This window comes from Mauremys reevesii, linkage group 1 (assembly GCF_016161935.1).
Source record: "Mauremys reevesii isolate NIE-2019 linkage group 1, ASM1616193v1, whole genome shotgun sequence".
In the NCBI taxonomy this organism is placed as follows: domain Eukaryota; kingdom Metazoa; phylum Chordata; order Testudines; family Geoemydidae; genus Mauremys; species Mauremys reevesii.
The window spans coordinates 254,291,960-254,314,604 of record NC_052623.1 but is presented as its reverse complement, the minus strand read 5'-3'; the positions used below and the strand labels follow the sequence as shown (position 1 = coordinate 254,314,604).

Genomic DNA, 22,645 nt, shown 5'->3' with positions numbered 1-22,645 from the left:
TTTAAATGTACATAGCTAAACATACTCCAATAAACTGCTTCTGGCATATACTGGTTATTCAATGATGGATAGGATTTGTGTTTTAATGCATCTCAAATTTCATTTCAGCCTCTACATGTGAGTAATTAAAGTTAGGAAAAGATACTGAAAACTTTAAAAATTACCCCTAAAGATACTGTCACTGAGTTTGGCAAGGACAAATTTCATATTAATGGTTCTGTACTTGTATGCAGCAAGGCTGTAGATTACAAATTGGAATTCTATTAATTTTATTTTATTATAATGATCGATGGCACTGGTAGGCTTCAAACTTGCTTAAAATTTGTAAATCTATCAATAAAACATTGTATTCAGCTGATTCCTATATATAGTGTGGCTATAGGGTGACCAGACAGCAAGTGTAAAAAATCAGGACGGGGGTTGGGGGTAATAGAAGCCTATATAAGAAAAAGACCCCAAAATTGGGACTGTCCCTATAAAATCAGGACATCTGGTCATCCTGCGTGGCTAGGAAAACTAAAATTCAGCATTTCATTTTAATCGTGGAAAACCACAGATTTTAATTTTTTTTTTAATTGGAGAATTTTTTTTTTAAATCATGGAAAACTAGGATCCCTGCTTACAACTGGGTAATTACGCTGTTTATAGTCTCGGAGGAGAAAAGCAAAGCAAACCTGCTTAGGCATTCTGACTCTACCAAACAGAGGTAATGTCTGGAGACGTGGAAGCCTGAGAGTGGGTGCCCCTGGTGGACCATGGAGGGGAAGACAGGTGATGTTGCCCTGAACTGTGACACACAACTTTTGTTTACATATTTAGATGAAGAATGTTGTGAGGGTAAATGAATACATGGGCAAAATGGTGGGATCAAATTTAAACAGCAATTAACAAGTGTCATTTGATTTGCACACTACGGATTTTATATGCTCATATGATGATCCATACTAAACTGAGGGTGCCAGTTCAGAAGCAAGGTTTCATCTGCTTTGAATACAATGTACCAACTAGTGCATTTATCCAAATCCACTGAAACCTGCCTTTAGGGGCAGCACCACTGATAAGTACCCTCTAATGCAGGGGTTCTCAAACTTCATTGCACCGCAACCCCCTTCTGACAACAAAAATTACTACATGACCCCAGGAGGGGGGACTGAACCCTGAGCAAGCCGAAGTCCCACCACCTTGGGTGCGGGTCCCAAAGCCCAAGGGATTCAGCCCCAGGCAGGTGGCCTGTAACCAGAGACCCGCCACCGACAGCTGAAGCCCTTGGGCTTTGGCTCCAGTCCTGGGCTTCTGCTTTGGCCCCGGACAGTGGGGTTTGGGCTTCGGCTTCAGCCCCTGGGTCCCAGCAAGTCTAAGCCAGCCCTGGTGACCCCTTTAAAATGGGGGTGCGACCCACTTTGGGGTCCTGACCCACAGTTTAAGAACTGCTGCTTTAATGCTAGCAACCACTTTAAAACAGCCCCAAGATTTCCAGTAATGCTTTGTTTGGTCTCTAACCAACTTTGGTTTGTCGCTTAAGACAGGTTTCATTGCCTATTGTTTTAAATACTAGTCTAGAAACAATATTCACCCAAGGTAAACTTCACCCCTTACAGCATCTCATTTGGCCAGGCTGTCTTTGCAGGGGTGAATTGCACTACCAGAAAGCTTTTACATGTGAGCCCTGCTTGAGTTACAGTCCTTAATTTTTCAAGTAAAGCATCAGGCACATCAAGCTTCAGCTACAGTATGTGAATAAAATCAACCCATAAACACCTGCTGTTTTTCAGGCTGTCTGGGAAATGTCTTTTTTTTTTTTTTTTTACTCAGTATGTATTATAGCAGGGATAGGCAACCTATGACATGCAGGGGCAGCTCTAGGCACCAGCAAAGCAAGCAGGTGCTTGGGGCAGCCCATTTGCAAGGTCGGCAGCTGGCAGGGATCCAGCCTGGGAGCTGAGAACCAACAGGGGGCCCTGGGAGCTGTAGTTCCTTGTTTAGCTCCCTGCCTATAGAGCCAGCTCTGGAGCAGGAAAAGAACTACATTTCCCAGCATTCCCTTGGCTGCTAGCAACAGGAAAGGGAGGGGGAGGGAGTATGGTAGGTGAAACCTCATGCTGCAGCTTGCTGTGAATGGAGAGCTCACTGCTAGAGCGGGATGGCACTGTGAATGGGGAACAAGTGTGCCCAAGGAGTAGAAGGCTTTGGCCCAGATATCCCCTTCAGAAGACATCCCCAGACTGGCTTAGGGATACTGGTGTGACCTCACCTTGCAGCCCCCAAAGAAGGAATTGGGTGGACTAAATGGACTGCCCCTCTCTATCTGAAGCCTAGCAAGGGAGGTATGTCGATCCCACTAGAATTTAAAATGAAAAGTAAGGGAGGGGAGGCTCTACTGGACCTGGGCAGCTTTATATACAGTACCAGGCACATAGGAAGATTTCCACTTCTGAGCCATGGAAGTGGAAATTGACTTTTCCAGATTTAGCTAATACTCAGAAAGGGAATCTAGCACCTGCCTTCCAGATTTGAACACCTCAAAATTCAGGAGTGTTCAAGCTCAATTTGAGCAGCTTTCACTTCATTTCTCCCAAATCAAATATACTGATCCACTGTAATTTGCTGTAGAAAAAGTAGGATAAAATTGCGCAAGAAATGCTTCCCAGTGGTTTTTAGGACTGGAATTGCTATTTTCAACAGCCGTTGCCTTTTTTTTAAGTTTTATTTGTTTAAAAGGAAGACAGTGATATTGCATTGGCAAATTCCCCATAGAAACAAAGAGTGGAACAAAAGAATAATAAAGGCACCTCAACTTTTCCTCATTTATGGAGGACAGTCTAATAATATGCATCCAGATATCCTCCAATCACACAAGCTGAAAACTGTTCCACTTTACTGCAGTTCTGTAACCATATGGGAACCAATCCTGTCTGTGTTCTGTGCACATCCAAAATTCCTGCTGAATGACCCGCCCCTGGGAGCAAGTTACCAGTGACCCAGTCCTGGGGCAGAAGGAGGGTGCAGGTGTGGGGGTGGGGAAGAGAGCCCAGGGCTGGGGCAGCAGGGTGTGTGTGGCGGGAGAGCCCAGGGCTGGGGTGGGGGCAGCCAATTTTTTTTTGCTTGGGGCAGCAAAAAACCTAGAGCCGGCCCTGATGGCATACGTGCCGAAGGCGCATGCAAGCTGATTTTCAGTGGCACTCACACTGCCCGGGTCCTGGCCACCTGTCCGGAGGGCTCTGCATTTTAATTTAATTTTAAATGAAGGTTCTTAAACATTTAAAAAAACATATTTACTTTACATACAACAATAGTTTAGTTATACATTATAGACTTATAGAAAGAGACCTTCTAAAAACGTTAAAATGTATTACTGGCACATGAAACCTTAAATTAGAGTGAATAAATGAAGACTCAGCACACCACTTCTGAAAGGTTGCCGACACCTGTAATATAGTCTGTTTGGCAAGCACAGTGAAGCACAACTGCCCTTGAAACTGCACTCTCTCATGTATATATTATCCTTCCAGGACAGAATTTTGGTGCATTGCAGATATTGGCTGAGGGACTGGATCAATTGGAAATGCCAAAGGTATTTATAGCATGTTGAAAAGGTGTAAATATGCACATAAAGGATTTAATTAGGGAAACAAAAAAAAAAAAGGAGTACTGGTAGTTCCATTTGTTCAAAGACAGAAAAGAATGTGGTACATCATCACCACTGTGGTTTTATTATGGCAGGCCACAGTTTTCAAATTTGGGAAGCCTAAGAGAGTTTGGTGCCTCACTCCCATTGGAATTCAATTGGGCACCTAACTCCCCTTTAGACTCCTCTGAAAATCCCTATCCAGCATGCCTAAAATTAGGCTCTTAATTCCACGTTTAGGCCTTTAAATAGAAGATGCCTGATTATGGAATGAAACCTGCAAGGTGCTGGGTACCTTCAACCCCTACTGGCTTCAATCACTGTTGAGGGTGTCCAGCACCTTGAAGAATGAGGTTCTCTAGGAGGGACTCACCAGGGGAAGCAGGGTTCAGCACTTTTGAAATCAATCCACTTCTCTTTGGGGGCTCTATCCTGCACTGGGCTGAGCACTGATCCAGCCAAATGCTTAAGCACATGAGTAGACCCACAAGCTGGGTCAATGCCAGAACTCTCAGCACCTTGTAAGATTGAGCCTCATAACATATGGAGGTCGAAACATAACTCTAGGAACTTGGGCTTGTATATTTTGGCCCAAATATTTTCCTAGTTGGATTTGTTTTACATTGAAAAAATTCAATGTAATTTACTATGATGGTACTTTCCTTTGTATTGCAGTTAGTGCGATGCTACAACGTGTAAATAGAGTTGGCATTAGGGGAGGAATTTGAATTAGCTCTTTGCCTATTCTGGTCATCCTCAATAAAGAGAGTGTGTGTGTGGGGGGGGGGGGCGGTGGGGACCCAGAAAAGGGTGACATTTAGGATGAAATTCATCCATTTACTGAGAGCAGCACAAGGCCTCTGCACCTCTTAAGTCTTCAAAATAGGGCTTAAGTGGGACTTAACTCAGGCACAGATCTTGTTTTCCCCCTCAGTGAAGGAGTGAAATTCACCCTTAAAGTAGCAGGTGATAAGGATTTACTACGAGGTGGCCCCATAATCCTAGAGAGGTCCCATTTTTTCTAGGATTCCTGTGATTGGTTGATAATGGTAGAGTGGAACAGAAAGACTCATGCAAATTTTTCTTGTTTAAAAAGAGATCTATCCAAATGTGTTTCCTTTCAAATCTACCTTCCTACCTTTAAAAACAAATATTAGGAGGAGGACGTGATTTCAGTTATTGTAATACAAAAATATCCCAGTACTCAGGACATTAAGCATGGGCTCATTTTCTGTCCATGGAACTGCTAAGTTGGATATCATCTTAGTATATAAAAACATTTTTTTGCATAAAGAAATATTAGACATTTCTGTCTCACCAACCTCTTAATGATATTAATAAAAAATTATGATGAGATAACTGGCTCTGTGGATGAGGGGAAAGCAGTGGATGTGTTATTCCTTGACTTTAGCAAAGCTTTTGATACCATCTCCCACAGTATTCTTGCCAGCAAGTTAAAAAAGTATGGATTGGATGAAGGGACTATCAGGTGGATAGAAAGCTGGCTAGATCGTCGGGCTCAACGGGTAGTGATCAACGGCACCATGTCTAATTGGCAGCCGGTATCAAGCGGACTGTCCCAGGACAGACTCCTGGATTTTTTCAACATCTTCATTAATGATCTGGATGATGGGATGAATTGCACCCTCAGCAAGTTCACGCATGACACTAAGCTGTGGGGAGACGTAGATAGGCTGAAGGGTAGGGATAGAGTCCAGAGTGACCTAGACAAATTGGAGGATTGGGCCAAAAGAAATCTGATTAGGTTCTGCAAGGACAAGTGCAGAGTCCTGCACTTAGAACGGAAGAATCCCATGCACTGCTACAGGCTGGGGACTGACTGGCTAAGCGGCAGTTCTGCAGAAAAGGACCTGGGGATTACAGTGGACGAGAAGCTGGATATCAGCCAACAGTGTGCCCTTGTTGCCAAGATAGCTAATGGCATATTTGGCTGCATTAGTAGGAGCATTGCCAGCAGATAGAGGGAAGTGATTATTCACCTCTATTCGGCACTGGTAAGGCCATATCTGAAGTATTGCTCCAGTTTTGGGGCCCCCACCCCACTACAGAAAAGATGTGGACAAACTGGAGAGAGTCCAGCGGAGGGCAACAAAAATTATTAGGGGGCTGGGGCACATGACTTATGAGGAGAAGCTGAGGGAACTGGGCTTATTTAGTCTGCAGAAGAGAAGAGTGAGGGGGGATTTGATAGCAATCTTCAACTACCTGAAGGGGGGTTCCAAAGAGGATGGAGCTCGGCTGTTCTCAGTGGTGGCAGATGACAGAACAAGGAGTAATGGTCTCAAGTTGCAGTGGGGGAGGTCTAGGTGGGATATTAGGAAAAACTTTTTCACTAGGAGAGTGGTGAAGTACTGGAATAGGTTATCTATGGAGGTGATAGAATGTCCATCCTTAGAGGTTTTTAAGGCCCGGCTTGACAAAACCCTGGCTGGGATGATTTAATTGGAGTTGGTCCTGCTTTGAGCAGGGGGTTGGACTAGATGACCTCCTGAGGTCTCTTCCAACCATAATCTTCTATGATTCTATGATTAGAGGCATTAGAAGAAAATAAAATTACAAGTTCATCAGCAGGGGCAATTTTTTTGCAGCAGAAATGCACACAATACTAATAATTTGCAATCCTAGTCAGTTTGAATCTTGTAGAGAATATTTATCTTATCATTGTATTGACTCTGACATTGTCACTATCTCTGTTCAGAGAAAAAAATATAGTTGAGCAATTCAGATTAATACAGCTGTACATAGACAAGAGTTAGATCATCTATAGCATGGGCGGGCAAACTTTTTGGCCTGCGGGCTGCATCGGGTTTCGTTTATTGTATGAAGGGCCGGTTAGGGGAGGGGGTTGTGGCCCAGTCCCCACCTCCTATCTGCCCCCCCGGGAATCCTGCCCCATCTAACCCCCCCTGTTCCCTGAAGGCCTCCCCGGGACCCCTGCCCCACCCAAATACACCTGCTCCCTGTCCCCGACTGCCCCCAGACCCCCTGCTGCCTCATCCAACCCCTCCTCTCATTTCTGATGCCCCCCCTGGAACCACTGCCCCATCCAACCACCCCTTCTCCCTGTCCCCTGATTGCCCCTAGAACCCTGCCCCTGACTGCCCTCCGCCACCCCATCCAACCCCCGGTCCTTCCTGACTGGCCCCCCGGGACCTCTGCCCCCATTCAACCCCTTTCCCTTCCTGAATGCCCCGACCCCTATCCACACCTCCACCCCCTGACCACCTCCCAAACTCCCCTGCCCTCTATCCAACCCCCCATATTCCCTGCCCCCTTACTGTGCTGCCTGGAGCACCGGTGACTGGCAGTGCTACAGCTGTGCTGCCCAGCTGGAGCCAGGCCATGCCACCGCCACCACACAGCACAGAAACTGGGTCAGGCCAGGCTCTGCAGCTGTGTTGCCCCAGGAGCTCACAGTCCCACTGCCCAGAGCATTGTGCCAGCAGCAGAGTGAGCGAGCTGAGGCTGCGAGGGAGGGGGGACAGCAGGGGAGGGGTCACGGGCTAGCCTCTCAGAGCAGGAGCTCGGGGGCTGGGCAGGATGGTCCCATGGGCTGGATATGTCCCACAGGCCATAGTTTGCCCACCTCTGATCTATAGGATACAATCATTAAAGGATACATTGCAACCCATGTGTTTCTAATGATGGTACATATGAATGAAATCAATGTGGCAATGTATTCTTGAGTTCAAGTCTCAGCTATGTTGAGTAGTGTAGGCAGTATGAGAAGATAGTAAATTACTAACAATAAAACAAAAAAATACAAAGGTGGGGGAAATGTGGAGTTTTTGACACATATTTGGGAATAAACTTGCAAATTACTACAACTGGCCATGTGTATCCCTACACCTGTGATGTGTGCTGCTTTTACAACATAGTTTTAATGCGTGTTTTTATTAAATTCTGTTTAATGGTTAATATTATATAGGTAATGAATGATGATTGCCATTTCTTTGAGCTAGAATTACTGCATATTTTTAAGTGGATTTCAACTATGATTGAAAAAGCTAATCATGTGTTTCTAATGCCAGTTGGAAAGTACTATGCAAAACCTTTTAATGTTATTCTTAACTAGTATTTTCTCTTTCCTAAATAGATAATATACCATACAATGTTATTTAATTAACATTAAGCCTGCCTAAAATGAATCAGTAGTGAGGTATATTTACAAACTATAGATGCCTAATGTTATTTCATGAAAACTATGGCTTTGTACAGATAACATGTCAGGTTTTAGAAATACTTTATTTCATGTAAAAATAATCAGCTCACTTCCTTTTACTTTAATCACTTGTAAATTTATGACAGATGACCTGGGGCTATATTTTTGGCTTCATATATATACATAGGGTTTCCAGTGAATTAGATGGAATCCTGAATATGGCCCAAAGTAAATATCATAACATACAATCTCAGGGTAATTATATGGTAATATACTCTTTATAGTAATTCAGATAAGTGGTTACAGGCGATGATGGGAGAAGAGGAGGTTATTTACTTCATAGTAGCTGGAGGTTCTTCGAACGTGTGGTCTCTATCTGTGTTTCACCATGGCTATGTATGTGCTGCATGTGCGTGGAGTCAGAGAATTTTGAAAGCAGTGTCTGCTGACCCTAGGATGACCAGACCTCCTGATATTATCAGGACTGTTCTGAGATTAGGGGCTTTGTCTCATATACACAACTATACCACCTCCCCCGCTGCTCCTGCGAAAAAGAAAGTGTCCCGATTTTTCACACTTGCTGTCTGGTCACCCTAGCTGGCCCACACATGCATCCTTGCTCTCTTCATGCCTCCCACTGAAGAGATAAATGGCAGAGCAGGCCAACTGTCTCTTCAGTTATTTTTCTACTGTGACTCCAAGTATGGTCCGAAGTAGAGAGGAAGGAGGACGAGTAGTTGAATACAGAAGGGAACAATACATCTTGATGAACTTCCAGTTACTATAAAGGTAGGTAACCTCCTCTTCTTCTTTGAGTGCTGGTCCCTATGTGTATTCCACGGTGAATGACTGACAAGCAGTAGTCAAGAAAGAGGAAGGTGCAAGGATGCAGGCATCAGAGCTGTTTGAAGGACCATTGTCTCAAAGGATGTGTCAGTGGTGGAGTCCTGTGGAGACCATAATGTCTCGTGAATGTATGGATGGAAGTCCACATAGCTGCCTCAACCAGAGGCACTTGCTCTTGTAGAATGAGTCCTCACCCACTATGGGGGAGGAAGGTGAGAAAACTGCTAGCAAAATAAGATACAACCTGAGATCCTCTGAAAGGAGATAGTGTGACCTTGGACTCTTTCAGGTATAGCAATAAACAGTCTGGGAGATTTTCTAATCAATTTTGTCCTTTGTAGGCAGAAGGGGAGAACATGTCATAGGTCAAGGGAATGAAGTTTCCTCTCCTCCACAGATGCATGCAGTTTCAGAAAAAACACAGGTAAATTGATTGGTTTATTTATGTGAAACTCCAAACCAACCGTAGGAAGGAATTTCAGATGTAGCCGTAAACAGACTTTGTCTTTATAGAATAAAGTATATGGTGGATCTGCCATTAGGATTCTCAACTCATCTTACTCCTGGCTGAGATTATGGCCACAAGAAATGCAACTTTCATAGACAGGTGAGACATGGAACATGTAGCTAACAGCTTGAAGGTATGCTTAGTGGGAGCAGACAGCACAAGGTTCAAGTCCTAATGAGGGGAAGGCTTCCTTAGTGATGGAAAGGTCCTAATTAGGCCCTTTAAGAATCGGAGTGAAAATTGAATAGCCATCTGCTGGTGGATGGCGCACACTGATTACTGCCAGACAGACTTGTATAGAGTGGAGGGGAAAGCCAGCCATTTTGACAGAAAGAAGACAGTCCAAAATGAAGGGAACATCTGCTGACTTGGGAGATATGCACATCTGATGCACCCAGATGGAGAAACGCCTCCACTTGGATGAATACGATTTCCTAGTGGAGCTTTTTCTGCCATTTTAAGAATGGTTTATATGGCTTCTGAACAGGAAAGTTCTAGTGTTGATGCCCATCCAAAAATACGCTATGAGATGAAGCATCTCAGGATTGGGATGCTTGATCCTGCCCCTCTCCTGGGAGAAGAGAACAGGAAACAACTGGATGCTGATTAGAGGGCAGGATGACAGCCACAGGAGGTTCAGGAACCAAAACTGTCTGGGGCAGTAGGGGACAATGAGGCTGACTCATGCCTTGTCTTGACAGATTTACTGCAAGACTCAAGCTAGGAATAGTAAAGGAGGAAAGGCATAGCTCAGATGACCCGACCAGGAAAGAAGGAGAGCATCACCCTGAGAATGTAATCTTACAGCACCTTTGGAATAATGTGTGTTACATTTCCTGTTCATTTGGGAGACAAACAGATCCCAGATGGGAGTCCCCCACTGAGCAGAAATGTTATTTACTACTGAATTCCCACTCCTGACTGATGGTGAAATGACATTGTGATTGGATTCTTGATACCAATTTCATAGGGTGACTGATTCTACGCAGAGGGATTGATCTCATCCCATCCCTGTCACATTGTCTGACATTGTGGGGACATGATTGGACCATATAAATTGCAAAATGACTTTGAAAGCATCTCAAACTGTCCAGAGTTCCAGAAGGTTGATGTGCATCCTGGCCTTTCAGGACATCCAAGTGCCCTGAGCCATATGGCTCTCCACATGGGCTTCCCAGTCTAAGAGAGAGAGTCTTTAATGATCATCTTGTCTGGTAGGATGGTAGGAAGAGGACACCCACACACAACTGATGGAGATCCTTTCACCATGTTAGAGAAGCTGTTACTCTAGCAGGAATTGTTACCATGGTGTTCATGTTGTGTTTGGTTTGTGAATACACAGTGAGAAGCCATGCCTGAAGGCAATGCAGGCAGAGTCTGGTGAATGGGGTAACGTAAGTGCTTGAAGCCATGTTCCTTACGAGAAAGGAAAGTTCTGACTGAAGCTCAAGAGTTGCATACAGCCTGATCTATCAGGTTGCTCATGGTGTGAAACCTGTCCTTTGGCAGATAAGCTCTCGCTGTGGTGAATCTAGGGTGGCCCTTATGAAGTCTGTTGACTCTGACTCGTAGGGAAGAAAATAAGAATGAATGTGGTCGACTTGTGGGCCTCCTGATATGTCTCAGCAATGAGAAGGCAATCATCAAGATAGGAGAAGACTGGGAAGTCATTCCATTTTAAATAAGCTGCTATAACCAGGAAGACCTTGGAAAAAATTCTGGGGCCTGTAGCAAGGCCAAATGGGAGAACATTATATTGGAGGTGGTTGGGGCCCACCATGAATCTGAGAAAACATCTGCATGTAGGGTGAATATCCATGTGTGACATTATATGATTAAAATATGAGCATGTGGATCATTGTTGCTACCACTGTTATATAATTGCAACAAATCTTATACAAAGTGTGCCATGTAAGGTGTAAATGGAAAAATTATGATTTGCTAAATGTGATTATCCTAATTGAATGCATGCATCATTTTTGTATCTGAAGTTATGAATATTGACTATGTACCTGTATTTCAAATGTGTTTGCTCCTGTGGTAACACCCACAAGACAGTTTACATCCAGTCTAGCCAGCACATTGTGAATGAAGTATTCAAATTATGGCCCATCAACAAACACAATTGGCCATGGAAGAAGATTATCCATACCTGATGGACTTTCATGTGGATGTTTTAGCTAGAATACGGGTAACGGCTGCCCTGACTCATCAAAGCATGCAAGGGCATATGACTAGGTCACATGGTACTGAATTGCATCTTGTGTGGCTGTAATTTTCCACTAACTGTGCTGAGGGCTTTGTTTGGGGCAATGGGTTTCCCTCCACATGGAAGAAGCTATAAAAGGCCCTTGAAACATCTCCATTTTGCCTTTTTCCTGCAGAAAAGGACCTAGGGGTTACAGTGGATGAGAAGCTGGATATGAGTCAACAGTGTGCCCTTGTTGCCAAGAAAGCTAACGGCATTTTGGGCTGTATAAGTAGGAACATTGCCAGCAGATCGAAGGACATGATCATTCCCCTCTATTTGACATTGGTGAGGCCTCATCTGGAGTACCGTGTCCAGTTTTGGGCCCCACACTACAGGAAGGATGTGGAAAAATTGGAAAGAGTCCAGTTGAGGGCAACAAAAATTATTAGGGGGCTGGAGCACATGACTTATGAGGAGAGGCTGAGGGAACTGGGATTGTTTAGTCTGCAGCAGAGAAGACTGAGGAGGGATTTGATAGCTGCTTTCAGCTACCTGAAAGGGGGTTCCAAAGAAGATGGATCTAGACTGTTCTCAGTGGTACCAGATGACAGAACAAGGAGCAATGGTCTCAAGTTGCAATGGGGGAAGTTTAGGTTGGATATTAGGAAAAACTTTTTCACTAGAAGGGTGGTGAAAAACTGGAATGGGTTACCTAGGGAGGTAGTGGAATCTCCATCCTTAGAGGTTTTCAAGGTCCGGTTTGACAAAGCCCTGGCTGGGATGATTTAGTTGGGGGTTGGTCCTGCTTTGAGCAGGGGGTTGGACTAGATGACCTCCTGAGGTCCCGTCCAACCCTGATATTCTACGATTCTATGAAGAAAGAATCCATATCCACTGATGGTTCTGGTAGAGAAAAAGCATAGCTGGAAGAGGGGATAGACTTCTATCCAAGGTAACAACCCCGGTGGAGTCACAATCTTCCTCATAAGGGAAAGTCCTGATGATGGTGGAAGAGCAAAGATATTCTCCAGTGTGATATAGGTCTCTGACCTTCTTGGAGTGCAAGGGGACTGATGCACTCATACCAAAGGAGTCAGAAGAGGCAGACTTTGGGCTTGTCTACATTTGAAACACTACAATAGTACAGCTGCAGCACTGAAGTGTAAACACTCACTACGGTGATGGGAGGGATTCTCCCACCAACAGAGGTAATCCACCTCTCCAACAGGCGATAGTGAGGTCGACAGAAGAATTCTTCTCTTGACCTAGTGCTGTCTGCACTGGGGGTTAAGCCAGCTTAACTGCGTTGCTCAGGAGTGTGGAGTTTTTACTCCCCTAAATGACATAGTTGGGTACAACTTAACTTCTGAGTGCAGACCTGGCCTTTGTATTGCTACCACCACCAGTGGAGGTATCTTCGATCGTACCTAAACAGATGGATCCTGATATTTTGACTTGGATGGTACTGGTGGAATGGGTGCTGTCAGGACAGGTCCAGTATCAAAGAAGCCCTGGCTTTATGGGCTTTAGAGTCCTGCCCTGGGACCTTGTACATCCTAAATCCTTAGAGGTGGACAGAGTAGGCTTGCTTGACTTATGCACAATTGTGTTAGATGATTTTATAACTGACTTAGAAAGGGACCTACTTTTATGTTTGTGTGAGTGATCTCTGCCTTCCTGATGAGACCCTGATGGGGGTCTGTGGATACGGACTCCCCTGTAGCAGTCAAACCTCGTTGTGGGAGGTGCATTCCATATAGATGCAGGCGGGTGTACAGGGGGGTCCCCTGACCTGGGTCCAGCTGTGGCCTCATGACCTTTTCTAACCTGCAGTTTCTGCGCCTCATGGGTATGGCTAGGAAGGAACAGGAAAGGCGGTCAGCCCACTCCACCGTGTATCTCCTTGACTGGAGGCATGAGGAGAGCAAGGGCATTTCAAAAAGTGGGATGGCCCTGGAGCCCTCCCTCACTCCCCCCAATTCTGGCACCACTGCATGGAATGCATGCATATCCACAGTGGATTACACATAGGGACCAGCACTTGAAGAAGAAATCCAACAATCTGGTAAACATCTAAAAATGTGACTGCTTATCCAGATCTTTTTGGGCCTAGAAATTCAGATGGATTGTCATGCAAATTTTCAAGCTATCCAAGGTACCCTGTCTTTGGTTTAGTTGGAAACACAGCAAGAAAATAATATCTTATAGTGTTTCCAAATCAGGTTCTAGCTGAAATATGCAGAGGCAAGCAAAACTGTAAACATAAAACAACAAAATAAATTGACCAAATGTTTCTAAACCTTAAAGTTTCAGGTTCAATTCAGTTCGACTCTTCTCTTAAATTTATCATAGGAAGTTCACCAGAAGCTATTTACAAAAGCTATTTGTAAATTAGAATTACACTGGAATGAAAACACATCTGTGGGGATGTGTAATTACAGTGTGAATTTCAGAGTATGTACAGGATAAAGTAAAACCCTACACAGGTGCCATTTAAGTAAATGTGCAGCCCCATTTGAGTAAAGAGCTCATGCCACACTTTATATTTGTGTTACGGTGAGGAACGTAAACTATTTTGAACATGACTAGACTTGACATATCGTGGGATGCAGAAAACATTCATGTGAATTTCAGTCATAACAAGACACTCTGTAGTTCCAGGTTAGAGGCCTAGGGAGGTCACATTCCTGCAGGCATGGTAGCAGGGATTTGTAAAAGCATGCACACATCTCTCTGTTACAACTGAATAGACAATTTGCTCTTCCCTCAAATGCCTTCAGTTTTTATTCCAGATCCCAATTATGGTACTCAAAGCAGTGAAAAATTCATGCCATCATGCTGTTGTGCTGATAATGGAGCTGTTGCTGTGTTTTCTCAAGACACAGTCCAGGATATGCAGCTATGTGGCCTAGGCATGCCGGACATATTTATGAATATTTATGATTGGCATTACACCCAACAGCGCATGTATATTCTTATCAAGAAGAGCATCAAACTGGTGATGAAACCGATAATCTTTTCAAAACCAACAGATAGGCTGGATATAGGTCTACTTGTTTCTTGTGGGATGACTAGTCTGGATTTCTGAAAATTATTAACTACAAAACTCTAATTTCCCCTGTACCCTTGTTTTGAGTTAGGTGGACACTGCAAGAAAAGCTTCTCACACAAAGTTTCCAAATCTGGTTCTAGCTGAAGTATCCAGAGGAAAGCAAATATGTAAACAAATGAACAAAATAAATGACTGATCTTTCTAATTGGGGAGAGACCTAATCCATGTTTACACAGTCTGGATACCTCAGCACTTTACAAATGTCCTTATTTTCCCCTCTCTCATAACATGTGGAGGGGCTCTAAATCAAACCCCTGCATGTGCAGAGGAGGGGAGGGAACTGTGGCTCTGCAACAGGCTCTCTGCTTCCCCAAAGCCTATGGAAACCCCTTCACTGTCATAGCACAGGACTGGGGCTTTGCACACCCACGAGGAGCCGGGGCAAGTAAACAGCCACATCAAGTGACATCTACTCACTCTACATTCACAGGAGTTTACTCGCGTAAATTAATGCTGACCCTGCTGTCACTAGCTTATGAAGTATCCCTCCTCTGCAAGCTGATCTTCCCTCAAGGAAGAGATCGGGGCAGCCAGTGAGAACTACATGAGAGCAGAGGTCCAGAGGCAGGGTACGGAAGAAAGGTGGCAGGAGGGGAATGAGGGACAGGCTCTGCATGGATGTTTTGGGCCTCTCTGTGGATTCTTCAAGATTGTAATCATTTATAGTTTAAAAGGACTAACTCCCCTGGTCTCTGAACTGGAAAGTGCAAGGAGCAAAATGGGACAATTCAGAGGACCCCGGGACTTTCCATTGGACTTGCCTCTCTCCACACTTTTGTTTGCAGTACAGATAATATAGCCAAGTGAATTTGCAATAGTAGCAAACGTGGTGTGGTTCTTCCGTTCTGGCAGAATCAGACCTGCAAGGTCTGACTAACTAGATTAGATTCAATTTAGTTTAGGCTAAATATAAAACACAACTGGGAAGACTGTCTGTTCTACGAGCTGCTTTGCTATTTGTTCACCAGGCATATAAACACACTGGCGATATGACAGATACATTTCACAGCTGGCATCGCTGCATTTCATGCTTGCAGAAGAACTGATGAGCAGTTCTGTGCTAAGTGGTATTAGATCATTTGGAGCACGTCTTTTCCCTGATAGGAATTGGAGAGCCTTGCAAAGTTCTACTCACTCAATTAGCAGGGGCAAATTTGGTTGTTTTTTTTGTTTTCTGAGGTGCAGACAGGAAAGCAGAGACACAAAGGGTTTAAGGGACTTCCCCAAGGCCATAGAAGGAGTCACAGTGACATAGCAGGGATTAGAATTCCCTGGTTTCTAGTCTATTACTCATATCTCACCTGTTCTCTAACCTGATTAAAGGGAACTTCTATATGTACTGTAATGAAGTTCATCTTTGGAGGGTGGGTAAATAAATAAATACATACATAAGAGGTTTTATTATACGTTAGGGGAAGATATGAAAAATAACTTTGCATTCTCCAAATGAGCAGGTCAAAACATGGGTAAATATCTTGCGCAACGCATATATCGGAACCTTCATCTATCTCTAAAACAAGTGTACCCTATTTATTTTATGTAGATTACAATTTATATGGCAAAAAAACTTTTTGAGTACCAACGACTTTAAGATGACCTTTTTGTTACATGTTTTCAGTGGCAGGTCAGTACAACATAGTTGAAACGTGATTTACACATTTTAAAAACTCTTGTGTGGAGATGTTTCCTCTTTCAAACCAAATGTTTTGATTAGTTTTTTTTATAATACTTAGAACGTATATAGCATTTTTTATCCTAAACATTTCAAAGGTATTTAAGTTTCATTATCTCCATTTTACAGATAGGAAAATTGAGACTCACCAAGAAGTGAAGTGACTCACTCAAGGTCATACACAGAGTCAGTGGCAGAACTAAAACTGGAGCCCAGGTCTCCTGATTCACAGTTCCCTGTTTTAATCACATGACAACACTGCCTCCCACTGACTAAGAAAAAATTAAAGACTAGTTTGTTTTTTATTGTTGAGTCACCTGACACTGCTAATTCTGCTGTCCTTACTCAGGCAAAAGTCTCAAGAATTTCATCCAAAATATATTAATTTTGATGTCACTGGGAAACTGTCTGGGCTAAGGAGTGCAAGACTGAGCCCTAAATTATTTTCCTTATTTTTGATATATGTACAAGTAACAGCTTCCCTAATACACATAAGGGAAAAAAATCTCCTATGCTGTAACTACAGAAAGTATTAGAGTAACTCAAATCAATACTTTGCTTAAAAAGCAAGCAAGCCTCCCTCCTCACACACACAGTTCAGAACTTTATAAACAGGAAAGACTATTTATATAGGAAAGGAAGGGTAGATGCAGATGCAAGAGTAGTGACATGCAGCTATATGCAAAGAGAAAAGAGTTAGCTAAAGTTACCTGACAGTCTGGCAGTCTGGCCCCCTGGCTAGTTGTGAGCTGCGTAGTGGTATGGAGGCAGCAGGCTGCTGATAATCTACAAGAAACTGATAAATTAGACATATATACAAAGAGATGACAAAGCAAGGGGTTAGTAACAATAGTAAACAGACTATGCAGCTGATGGAGAGATTTAGTGAGGAATGTATGTTCAGTTCTTATTAGCTAAGTAACAGTTTCTTTCACAAATACTCATGGAAACAGTTGAGCTTATTTTTTTCCCCAATGGCAAGATATTATTAGATGGGAGTTTTAGACCAACCATATTTAATGAGCACATACTGACGGACCTTTTGCAATATGGGCCTGATGGTAGTCTTTTCACTGACTTCAATGGGGTCTGAATCAGGCCATATTAACCATTATTTTATCATAGGGTATGAATGCAACTGGTTTGCTTACTAGTAATATAACATGTCAATAACAGCTACTTTAAAATTCTCAAGATATCTTATGCCTATTATATATCAGAAAAATCCCCTGTGAACTTGCAGAGTAAAAAAAATATATATATCCTGTGGCAGTCCCAGCTGCCATCAAAACATAGTTCTTTCAAAAAGATTTAAATCAGACATTACAACCTGCAAGTAGTGGCAGTGAGATTGTGTGTGTGAAATAAATGTAGAGCCACTGTAATTCTTGTGACTGTGTTTATACTGGAATGAGGAAACAGGTTTTAAATCCACTAACAATGTTCTCTGTTTTCTTGATTTAAAAACCAAATCAAACAACAACAAAACAAACCCTGAACTGCTAGCCTCTTACCAACTTCCAAGTCTGAGCAAACCCCACCACTGCACAACAACGTAAGAAACTAACACAGTCTGACTCTTTATAATGGAGCTAGTCCAAACATTCTGCAGCCTGTGTTATACACATAGTCAGACAGATGATCGTCATGGTCTTTTCTGGCCTTAAAATCTGTGAGTGAAATCCTGACTCCATTGAAATAAATGGGAGTTTTGCCATTGATTTCAGTGAGGTCTGTGAATCTCTTGCCTGCCATGAATACTGCATCTTGATTCTCTAGATCCCAGCTTTTGATTCTCTAAGTTTCTTTCTCTAAAGCAACTGCTCAGGAAATGGGAAGTTATTCTAACGTGAATTTTAAAAACAAAAATGACAAGACATCATAGTCAATCAGAATCTTTTTTAGGAATCATGAATCTTTTCTTCTTTTTCTCACTGGCTGCCACTCAAAGCACAAAACTCCTTTTGAAGGAGGTACAAATAATGGTGTAGAGGAAGATTGTTCCCTTGGAATTCAATTCTGCTGTCTCAATCAGTTGGAAGTTGTTGTTGGTACTATATATACACAAAGACTCCCCACATGTAACTGACACTGTTGGTACTGTTCTTCTTTCACAGAGGGCAGGGTACTTGCCTGAAAATACTGGGAGTCATTCTAGTACCACAGTCACCCCTTCTCAAACAAATCCATTTATCAGTCACCATATAGGGATCTGTCTCCTAAGGTGATCTGTGCTGCCCTCTAGTGGTCTAAGTGGGTGTGGACAAATCACATTTGTTGCCTCCCTTCTCACCTCAGTAAACATCATAGATTTTTGGACCCTGAGCATAACCTTTGGCAGGAAGAGGAGGAAAGAGTGTAAGGAATTATTATTCAACACATCAAAATGTGTCATATGACTTGAGTTGTCAGAGCTGCTCTTTTGTTGCAGTTTGCAGAATAGTCTATTTGAAGTGCTGGTCTTAGACCCAGAGCCTTCTCTTGGTAAATCAATATATAGCTTGGTAGGGGGGTGTCTTATGCAGCAAGATGGCTGTTCTACTGGTGAAAAACATTTTTACATTGTGTGACGCCTGAATGGCTATCAGTGTGTAGTCTCTCTAGCTCCCAGGTCTGATAAAAGATTAGTTAAGCCATAAAATGCAGGCATTGCTTATTGCTGGTGCAGTAAAGATTTTTACTTTATGATAAGTCTCCTAAAAACAGCATCAATGACCTGATTAATGCAAGAGTCAGACTGGTTTATTCCTAAAGTCTCTGTTGCCAGGAAAGCCAAATACAGTGTTGATTTCAACCACTACAGGGACAGAATGACTATTTTGTATGAGAATCCCCAATCCAATTCATACTGAAGTCAGTGGGAGTACTCCCATTGACATCAGTATAAAGCCCTGCACTAGTGATAGGCAATATATAAAAGGTTCAGCATGGTTCAGAATAGCATTCTTTGAAACTCTAAAGGCACAACTCCCATCACCACTCGGCCTCGTCAGCCCTACAGCTTCTCATCATTCTAGCAACTCTCCTTCACTGTTGGACTGGCCAGAGCTACTTTCTCCTTTCATATCTAATGCCCAGTGCTAGCCAAATTTAGTCCTAGTGGAACAGCTTTAAATTCTGTTAATTCAATTAAGTTGCACCCACTTACATCAGGACTGACACTGGCCCTATAGATACTGTTAAACCAAGAAACTCTTTGTGAAAAATGTGGGAATTTTGGTAATATTTTTTATGATGCCTGTGTGTGCCTCAGTTTCCCTTGGGGCTTTGCATAGCTATGCACTGAGGTTGAAGAGAAGGGATAAGGTGGTGACTCAGCAGCCTGGTTGGAAACCAGAGTCATTAACAAACTGAATAAAAGTCTACACATGTGAATGGAGGATCCAGAGAGACAATGGAAACCCCAGTGGCCAGTGACCCACACTCCTAGTGACCAAAAGCCAAGAGGAAGGAGACCTCCCCACCCCACACACCTCTCTGCAAGGAAGCAGAGCAAAGGCCCCAAGCAGTAGAACAAAGGGGAAAGTTGCTAGGTGGCTGTGATAAAAGCTGTGCTCACAGAGATCCAGCATGCACCCCGCCCCCCGGAACCAAAGACAAAGGGACAGAGACAGGGCCAAAGTGGATTCTACAGCAGCTCGGCTAGGTAGAGCCCTCACATTGGCTAGATTGAACAACGTCTTAACCTTTGCTTCTCTACACCAGTGGTTCCCAAACTTGGTTTGCAACCTGTTCAGGGTAAACCCCTGGTGGGCTGCGAGACGCTTCGTTTCCCTGAGCATCCGCAGGTATGGCCGCTCGCAGCTCCCAGTGGCCGCAGTTTGCCGTTCCCGGCCACTGGGAGCTGCAGTAAGCCATGTGGGCCGGGCCACTGCTTCCCACAGCTTGTATTGGCCGGGAACGGCAAACTGCAGCCACTGAGAGCTGTGAGCGGCCTGGACCTGCAGATGCTCAGGTAAACAAAGCATCTCGCAGCCCACCAGGGGCTTATCCTGAACAAGCCGTGAACCAAGTTTGGGAACCCCTGCTCTACGCTAACCTCAGGACTTTCACATTCTGAATGCTAGGTAGCCAATAGATTATTTTGCTTTGAAAAGAGCGCTTGGCATTGCTGAAAACACTAACTGGGAGCACTGCGTCCTGAAGGAATAAAGAACAAGCCTCCCACAGGAGCCCAGCTCTGCAGGACTTGCTGTGGGGAGTGGGAGCCCCAGAGGAAACAGGGATCATTGGCACCCAAAGGTCCAGTTTTGGCGTCTCGGCGGCTGCCGGCCTGCCCCTGTGAACTGTGTGGATCTTTGGGGGCCTGGCATGCTAAAGGGGTCACTCCCAAGGGACTAGTGGCAGGCTGGGGCATAGACCAGACCCTGTGGATCCGACACTCTTCTAAATCTTTTCCTGCTCTGTCTTCCTCTGGCTAAGCACCACACGTAGTGTCACAGGTGTGTTCAGCCCTTTGGACCATAAAATAGGTGAATCCAATCAACATTATCACGTGTGGCTGTGTTTTTAATGTCTGAGAAATGGGCATGCAGTTTTGCTGCTGTCAGCAATGTCCTCAGTGAAAATTTTACATGCGACTATAGAATCAGCATAATGGAACTCCCTTTGTACATTCTGTCGTTGGATATACGAAACAAGCTGTCTATATAAAGAGTGACTTGGTATTATCAAGGAACAAGAATAGCAAGGGATCCAAGACCAAGAAAAGCATCAAGAAGAACATGAGTGGTGCTGCAAATAAGTGACTGGTGTCTTCTGATTACAGTAACTCAAAATTCATGAAATGTTTCTATAAAAATCTCACGGGTAAAAATTAAGAGCCAAACACTAAATATAAACAATATTTTAAAGGGACGATTCACATTAGGAAAGCCAAATGTGTGAATAAAGATTTGCAGGATCAATCCCTGAAAAGAAGAAAATGAATTTTATTGCAAAATGTGAAGTTGATGTTTTGGTGTTTTATGTAAAACTCACCCTTGAGACGGAAGAATCCCTTCATTTTGCAGAACTTGCAGAAAAGTCTCATTTCCTAAGCTCAGATTTTCATAGTACCCACCCCATTCCTGTCATGCCACCCAATGTCAATTGCACTTGCTGCATAAATCTTGCGGGAACTTGATAATATGTTCTGCTGAGACGTGCTATTGATAGTTCACCTGAAAACAGGAGCAGTCTCCATTTACCTGAGAATGAATTATTCTCTTTCCTGGGATTTCAAAAACAACGACTACATTGATTTAATGTAACTCCTGGCTAAGAGTAGTGAGCAAGAAAACCTTTTCTTAAAAACAACCTCCCCCTTTCTTCTGAACACTAGCTGTGCAATAGGCAGAAATGCAGTGTTTTATGCTGCAAAATCTACTGAAACAATTTGTTCCCTCTGCTCTAAGTTTCTGGTAATGACGTATTTACCCAAATCAAAGTCAAAGGCCAGTGTGATATGTCAAGAAAAATGGCAGCTTGGAAGGGAGAACACTCACCTTGCTGATATGAGACAAACTCCCAAGACATTCTGAAACTCTAAGCTGAAAAGGTGGGAGAAATCTTAACAGCCTTTAAGATGAGAAATATATTTTTTCATCTACGTTATAGGTAATATTTCCATACTTTGTAACACGAGGTTTGGGACAGCTTAGTGCTGCTTTTGTCTCGGTATGTAACAATTTGAGTTTATTTCCTACCATCAGTTAAATTTGTGATTTTTCTCTTGATTTCCTAACTTATGCCAAAGAAACACTGCTTTTATTAAAACGAACTGGAATTTGATGTGGTGATTTCAGTTGGGATGATTGCTGTTGGCTACCTCAGAGAGAAGGCAGCATGAGAAAAGTAACACTTAAAAGATGAGAAGAGCCTACTCACTCATAAAAAGTGAGAGTCCTGTGGCACCTTATAGACTAACAGAAGTATTGGAGCATAAGCTTTTGAGGGGGAATACCACTTGCGTCTGACGAAGTGGGTATTCACCCACGAAAGCTTATGCTCCAATACGTCTGTTAGTCTATAAGGTGCCACAGGACTCTTTGCTGCTTTTTACAGATCCAGACTAACACGGCTACCCCTCTGATACTACTCACTCATAGAATATTAGGGTTGGTAGGGGCCTCAGGAGGTTATCTAGTCCAACCCCCTGCTCAAAGCAGGACCAACACCAACTAAATCATCCGAGCCAGGGCTTTGTCAAGCCGGGCCTTAAAAACCTCTAAGGATAGAGATTCCACCACTTCCCTAGGTAACCCATTCCAGTGCTCATACAATCACACTTTAGAAGATCATGGTGGTCCCTTCTGACCTTAGTCTGACCTCCTATACAACATAGGCCACAGAATCTCACCCACCCACTCCTGTAACAAACCCCGACCTATGTCTGAGCTATTGAAGTCTTCAACTTGTGATTTAAAGACTTCAAGGTGCAGAGAGTCCTCCAGCAAGTGACCCGTGTCCACGCTGCAGAGGAAGGCAAAAAAACCCCAGGGCCTCTGCCAATCTGCCCTGGAGGAAA

At 43.5% G+C, this 22,645-nt stretch overlaps 1 protein-coding gene across 21 annotated transcripts in view; it reads right to left on the bottom strand.

The window, feature by feature from the left end:
* The window catches only part of BICD1 (BICD cargo adaptor 1), a 392,914-nt gene that overhangs the window by 112,727 nt on the left and 257,542 nt on the right, over positions 1 to 22,645 (bottom strand). For 4 of the 21 annotated variants that reach the window (XR_005582691.1, XM_039480723.1, XM_039480794.1 and 1 more), the window contains one exon: positions 16,848 to 16,933. The exons of 6 other annotated variants lie outside the window; for them this stretch is intronic. Coding sequence is in view for 14 of the 15 variants with exons in the window: in XM_039480723.1 (XP_039336657.1) it covers positions 16,848 to 16,933 (86 nt within the window). In the remaining variant the exon portion in view is untranslated. Of the gene's footprint in view, positions 1 to 12,999; positions 13,209 to 16,847; positions 16,934 to 22,645 lie in introns of those variants that run through there. 11 more of the 21 variants (XM_039480684.1, XM_039480791.1, XM_039480818.1 and 8 more) reach the window with 7 other exon arrangements.